This window comes from Sinocyclocheilus anshuiensis, unplaced genomic scaffold (genome assembly GCF_001515605.1).
Source record: "Sinocyclocheilus anshuiensis isolate Anshui unplaced genomic scaffold, SAMN03320099.WGS_v1.1 scaffold50, whole genome shotgun sequence".
Lineage (NCBI taxonomy): Eukaryota > Metazoa > Chordata > Actinopteri > Cypriniformes > Cyprinidae > Sinocyclocheilus > Sinocyclocheilus anshuiensis.
The window spans coordinates 1269774-1277341 of NW_015542382.1; the positions used below are offsets into that span (position 1 = coordinate 1269774).

The 7568-nt window shown below is 34.9% G+C and overlaps 1 protein-coding gene across 5 annotated transcripts in view; it reads right to left on the reverse strand.

The window, feature by feature from the left end:
* Window positions 1-7218, reverse strand: part of gne (glucosamine (UDP-N-acetyl)-2-epimerase/N-acetylmannosamine kinase) — a 35609-nt gene extending 28391 nt beyond the window's left edge. For 2 of the 5 annotated variants that reach the window (XM_016491738.1, XM_016491740.1), the window contains exon 1: window positions 7047-7218. Coding sequence is in view for 2 of the 5 variants with exons in the window: in XM_016491736.1 (XP_016347222.1) it covers window positions 3510-3539 (30 nt within the window). In the remaining 3 variants the exon portion in view is untranslated. Of the gene's footprint in view, window positions 1-3509; window positions 3967-7046 lie in introns of those variants that run through there. The other 3 variants (XM_016491741.1, XM_016491736.1, XM_016491737.1) reach the window with 3 other exon arrangements.
* Between the last annotated feature and the right edge of the window lie 350 nt (window positions 7219-7568).

The window sequence follows — 7568 nt, forward strand, 5'->3', positions numbered from 1 at the left end:
TGCTCAGAGACGCAAATTGGAATTATATATGTTGGCGAAATACAGCAAAAACTGTCAATATTGTGTCTAAAACGTAAGAGTCTTAATATTAAATTCTTGTTTATTAAACTGCTGTATAAAATCAATATCACATTTGTAATCATGCTGCTTTTTGGTGGAAAAAACGTCAGTCTTCGCGTGATACTGATTAACTATATGAAATTATATAAATATATACATTTCTGCCCCCATATCTTGATTTTTGTGATCATTCTAAATGCATTTTAATAAACTGAATCATGCAGTGAAAGAAAGCGCACTGGTCTAACCTACTAAAGTACATGGTAACTCTCTCATGAGACATAAATGTTAGCAAGACAAATTAACTATAAGTGTCTTTTGTCTTTTGGATAATTAGCTGTAAATTCGAGGCACAGATAGCTTAGTCTGTTGTTCATCACCACTCACCTCCACACCAAGACAAACAGGGCAGGGCTTCACTTCTGTTGCTCTTTGCCTGTCTGTGATGCGCATGTGCCGATCAATGTGTGCTACACTGCTGTGCTACATGAGACGCGGAGGGGAGAAAGTCTCAACATTTCCCGACCTGATATTTTGATGTTTTATTTGTTTGACAGGGAAAGCTGTGCGCAAACAGAAACACAAGCGCACACACATATATATTGTAAGGATGGGTTCCCTACGGTGGTTCAGGCTGTAGGATTGCCGAATGACTAAAGAAACGTTATCAGCACGATGGTATAAAACTGTACATTTCTAGTCTATTACCACCCACTGCCACTTATACCAATGACGGAAATAAGCGCAGTTAGAATAGCTATATGTGGGAGAGCATTGCTATTGAATGACTATATTGTATTGCAATAGGTAGCACTTCAAAGTTAACCTTGAATCAAGACTAGTTAGCAGATAATTAATAATTGAAATGGTTTAATAACAATATTTTGTTATGGTTACACTTGAATTGGTGAATGAAACAGTTCACTGAATCTTTACAAAAAAAAATATATATAAAACAAAATTTTTGGGATACATTAGGCTTTATGGCTCACGTAGTATGACATTGAGAAATACGGAGCTCACAGAAGGAAAAAATATCTTTGTTTTATTCAGAGGGTCAAAACTGTGCAAAAAAATGACATTTATATAGCCAAAACAGAAGATGAAATTCTGATCATGTAAATCAATAATTATTTTATAACACTACAGCAGACTAGTTGCATAAAATACATATAAATATCAGTAATCACTCCATATCTCCGTTAGTAAGATGATATTTAAATGCATAGTTTTATGATCAAAGCTCTATATTTTGTATTGAGGGGCAAAACAAACAATGAATTTCTCAAAAGCCTGTTGTATCATATTTGATAGTTACATTTTAACATTATTTTTCTAAAGATGAGTATGGATGATCCAGTACACCTAAGTTGCATCAGTCCAGTAAATGTTCATCTTAAAAAATTACTAACAATATTTTTTTTTTTTTACTTTATAAAAATCAGTAAATATTTCACAACAAAAATATATTTTGTGAAGACAAAAAAAAAAGTATTATGCCATCCAGGGAGAATATAATGGTAGAGCCAAAGCAAATGTTGTGGTAATCTGATTTAAGCATTTTGTCTCATAATATGAATGATTCCATACAACAATATTCTATGATATTAATATTAGAAGAGATATAGCTTTCAGCCATTCACACTCAAAAGAAAACTATCCCAAACATGGAGGAATGCCACAAGGGTGTGTCTTGGGGCCAATGCAAATATGTTCAAGTTTGTGATTTGAGTCGTCTTCTGTCACAAAGCCAAAGATGACTGGAAAATTGGATCATGTCAAATGTAAATTGTCACAACTAAATGCCCTGACAAACCAGTTGCACCAGAAAGCTGAACCATTAATGAACTGGTACAAAGAATAATAGAGATGTCTTAGAGGTTTCATGCTCTTAGAACATGGGTACATATCCGAATCAATAGATTTTTTAATGTAAATCATTTTCAATGTCTTTTTTCATGTTGGTCAAACCACACTTCCTCTGATTTAACAAGCAAAGTATTTTAAATATTAGATTAAATATTTAAATATTTGAAAATGCAACAGCTTCATTACTGCTTCATCACTGTTCATTACAACTTAATTACTAAATACTACTATTAATATAAAAAAAAATAATTATGACAAACTCCTTAATATAGCTCTTTCTCAAAGACTTTAGCCTTTTTATTCTTCATTTGAATCTTAGCTTGGTTACACCAGCTTGACATTATATCCCAAAAAACATTTAATTCATTTTAATTCAGAAATATTTATAATAGAAGAAGTCTAAATCATATGTAAATCATTACAGTATGTTAAATGCACTGTACATTCATAACTCAATATCATGTGCCACTGAGAAATGTATAGCCTAGTCGGTACAGCGGTAAGATACATGTCACAGTGATTTAATCAAGCTAGAAAACACAAACTGGTTAAACTGGACCAAATGAACATACAGACAAATGAATGAACGAAACGAAGCAAAAGAATGAATGAACATTTTCAGTGTCTTGTGTGTGCTTCACAACAAATCTATGTTTGTTGCCAAGGTCAGTTCAAAACAACATAGTGTACCTTTGAAAAGTTTAAGGTTGTTAATATTTTTTCATATTTTTTTAAATAATCTTTCATCAAGCCTGCATTTTATGATTTAAAAATGTAAAAACAGTGATGTTAGGAAATATTATTACAAATTCATTTAACTGTTTTCTATTTTAATATATTTTATAATGTAATTTACTCCTGTGATGGCAAAACAGAATTTTCAGCAGCCATCACTCTATTTTCAACAGATATTTCTTATTAATAATGTTGAAAACAGTTTTTGTGGAAGCTGTTTTTTTACCCAGAAAATCTTACAGACCACAAACTTTCAATGTAAACGTGCAGTAATCTTAACCTGACATATAGGAGTATAGGTTCTTCATGCAGAAGAACCCTGTATTATAATGACTTACTCAAATATTTTACTCTCGTGGTATGACATGAACAAGGTCTCAGACAGTACAGTGTCTGTGCTCTATAGCCAATAGATGTCTACACAACATCTTCAGGGCCAACTCCCACGCGTCCTCCAAAAATGAGGTTACAACGGCATATGGCATAGTTTAAGGCAGTGCTAGCCTAGGCCTTTTGGGAAATCTTCATTACTCTCACACTTGTCCTACTATGTACTAGAGGGATTCGAGGGCACTGTCCATCTGTCCCACCAGCCTCTGTGTTTGTCATCTACTCCACATAAAAATAAAACCCAGAAGTCACATCACTAATACCATTCTGACCAAGTGTCCACATCAAGATACTGAGAAACCCACCATGTTTCCAGCTCACACACTCATCATCCCTGCTAAGAGGTATCACAAGACTCTAGCTGCACCCTAAACATTACAAACGGGGGAGGGAGAGGGATGGAAGCAGGCAGAAGCAACGAGGAAAAGCAAATGACAAAATGGCATCTGACTCACGTGTGGGTTTCTAGCATGTCCTGGCATCATGGTGTGTGCAGTGTTTTCTTTTCCGCTGCTTTCTAATCAAACGGAGCCCCTTTCTAGCTGCTTTCCCTCTATTCGGCGTCTCTGACAGCCATTAAAAGCAAAAGGGAGGAGGACAGCGGCACCCTGCATGCTTCACACAAAGCAGCTCTGGCAGGACCGGCCCAGGGGGCGGGGACAAGACAGCTCTTGCGCACTGATTGCCTGTCTGGGAGAAAGGCGAACTGGTTGTGTCTCCGCCCCCTGCATCCTCTCCACTCCAGGAAGAAGTTAAAAATTTTAAGTGCTTAAAGGCGGGGAAAAGAGAAGTAAACACACGTACACACAACAGTTGGCAAGCATGTGTATTGTGTACACAGAAACATCCTTCTTCGTAATAATCGACATCTTACTTCCTTTTACTTTTAGCAGATGAATCAGAAGCTGGGGTACATCCTATGTACATTCCAGCATATTACTAGAACTCCAAAACACACTTTCAACATTAAATGCCTTACCAATTCTGATATATCACATTCTGTAGCTAAATGGCAATATTTTTGCACCTTCAAACTTATTTCCAAGGGATTTTTTAGCTTTATTTTTTAAACCAGCTAAAAAAAATTAAAAAAAACCTTTGTTGTTGTCTTTTTATATACAATATTGTAATCGAATAATTGAAGTAAATTTGTAATCATTTTCTACAAAATTTAGAATGATTATCTATATTAAAATATACAGTATTAATTATAATAAATGTATATGTAAAATGTATTATATTGTATTGTTTTTGTATTAACATAATAAATAAAATTCTGACTTGCTGACAAAACTATGCTGATATGCAATGTCATAAAAGGTAATTGACACTAATTATAGCCACTTTAATTTATCATAAACTATTATTTTCATTTAATTACTTTGCAATGAAACAATTCAAAATCAACCAAATAGCAATAAATGACAGAAGCATTTTTCCTAACCAGATATGTTAATTTAAATACATTTTCATAAAATAGAATGGTTAGCTAGATACAGTAACAGAAATTACAAATAAAAATACAAAACTTTTTAGGGTATGTTTTCAGTGGTATATTTGACCAAAGAACAGGTCTGAAAATATTAAGTAATACTATTTATTAGAATATTTATTAATTAGTTAATAAATATGTATATATGCATGCATGTGTTGAATTTTTTGTATTTAAATAAAACTAACTTATTAATATAATAAATGATAATCTGACTTGCTGACAAACCTATGCTGATATGCAAAAAAAGGTAACTGACAACAAATCTTTTTGATCATTTCCTAATTATAGCCAAACAAAGAAAAAAAACTCAAAATTGTCAACTGTCATTGTGCTCCAAAAAAAATGCCATGTCCTCAAAACCTGTGACTTCAATGCTCAGAGTGACGGAGCAGGTGCGGCATGTTTCAGTATGTGATTGCATGTGCCTGCATTCATTCTTTAGCCATGCATTTCTTTTCATCAGTAAGGGTGTGTTGTGTGCTGACCGTTAAACTTAGGTGTGGCGGACAAGGATCGGAGTCTGTTTGCAATTCAGCTTTTACATCCCAAAGCAGAATTTAAGCATCACATTGACAGTGATATATCTGACATGATCTGCACAGAGAAGGTGCTGCGTCACAAAGTACTGATAACACAACAGCTGCAAGAAATCATCGCCTATAAGGAAGCTTATAAGACATTTGTACTTCAAGCTGCCTACACCAAATCCCACAAGGACCATCTTTTTGTTTTCTTTTTCCTTTTGACAGTTTAGTTTGGCAGTTATCTGAATATCACTGACATTGATCCATGCCATATCAATCTCTGTGCTCCTTTATTTAGATGTAACAGCTCATTAAGGTACTATTTCCTATGAGTGTGAGTTTCAAATAGCGCATACCCAGTCTTAAAAAAGTAGAGTGAGGAAGAGATAAGCATAAAGACAATTTACAACATGCTGATCAAGACAAGAGCTTCAACCAGAGGTGAGAGATGAGCCAAAAAAAATACAGATAGAGCTACTGCATGCAGTCTGTTCCCTAATGCTGTATCACTGATACCAGAATAATTCACAATAATACAAACAAGCATCTGGAACTGAGGCACATCTTTGTCAGCAGAAATCAGGTCCATCAAAACAAAGGGAAATAGTGCCATCTACTGGCAGAACCAGAGACAAGCACCTGATCACAACAGACTCAGTACAATAGCACTGCATGAATGACAGATCGTGTAGCATAATACTGATTTTCTACCAGAAATCATTTATAGCTTTTTGTATATATATAGGATTTACAATCTAGCATGTGTCCAAATGACTTAATTAACCATCAGCAGTCATAAATTCAACTAGGCTAATTATACTATTAGCCTCTTTACACACCAACCAAAATTGACTGTTTTACTGACTCTAAAAAAACCCAGAAGATGCCCAGTGTCCCTGATCACCTGTGTGAACATGCCATAGTCCAGGAGGCAGGAGGACTGCAGATGTGGCTAGAGAAATAAACTGCTGTGTCTGTAATATAAGATGCCTGATTGTCCTTGACGTGGCAAACCACATGTAACAATGTGTCCCACCAGACATTTTCAAGAACAATTGAACATGTCTTGGTGGGAGAGCGGAGTAACAAATTACTGCAAGAAATGGCAAATCTGGTGCAGTCAAGAGGATGAGACGCACTGTAGTACTTAAAGCAGTAACTAAATCCAGATGAACTGTGGCAACGTCTCCAAGATGCTTCAAGAGACCAACCTGCAAAGCTACAGTACTGTTAAAAGTGTAAAATATTGTAAAATGAGGATGCTGTCAAAAATAATGTCATTAACAGAGTTTCTTTATCAATTAACTTCTAGTAACTAAATTAAATCAACATTTGGTGTGACCATCCTTTGTGTTAAATCAGCTTTTGCCCTAGGTGCACTTGCGCATAGTTTTTCAGGTTTCTTAAAGCATCTTGGAGACGTTGCCACGGTTCTTCTGGATTTAGTCTGTCTCAGTTTGTTCTGTTTCTTCATGTGATTCCAGACACACTGGATGATGCTGAGATCAGATCTCTGTGTGAAGCACTGGCTGCTGTCAAACTCACTGTGCAAACAAAAAATCTCACTGGATTATTACAATTAATGGCAAAATGAATGTTTGGAAATGTAAACTGATATTGCCTACTGACACACTACAGCAAAAGATAGAAATAACTGACTTAAAACATTCTTAGGTGAAAAATACTAGTGTTCTAATAATTTTGGCCACCACTGTATATTGAATACAATATAGATACAATATATATATATATATAGTCTGAATATTTGCATCATCCTTACTAAAACACTGACTACATTACTGACTAAATACACTACAAAGTCAGATGAGCTGTGAGATATAGTTATTAATAAACGACAGATGTCGAGTCTAACGTACAGTAAAGGTAACGTGGCGAAAAGTTTCGCGTGTGCTTTTATACACACTGCTACTGGCCCAAGAAATGCTATCAAGCTGTGTTAGCACATTACTTACGTTGACACGATTATCTGTAGTGCATTCCCTTGCGTGATAACAAGTGTTATAGAATCGAATATACCAAATGCTGATAAACTTAATAAATCATCAACAGAGGCAGATTAACCGGGTGTCAATGCTAAACGAGGCGCTGTGAGAAGATTCTTTCTCCGTTTCTATTGGAGGAGCGGGCGCGTCACAGCTCACTGCTGCCACCCCCTGACAGGAATTAGCATCAACTGTCGGTTAATTTTTTTTCCAAAGCAAAAATACTGCACATTTATTACAAATAATAAATAATTAATTTTGAAATTTCTTGATTTATTTGTTTCGTTTTTTTTTTTTCACTGAAATGTCCATTAGCACAATCAATAACAAATCTCTTGAGCATTGTGACTTTCTGATAACATGCATAGCCTATAACAAAACTTCCCTTATTAAAACACATTCAACTAAATATTACTAATTTAAATGTAGATTCTTGTAATATTAGGTGATGATTTTTAATGATATCAACCACCAAAATATCTCTTAAAGGGA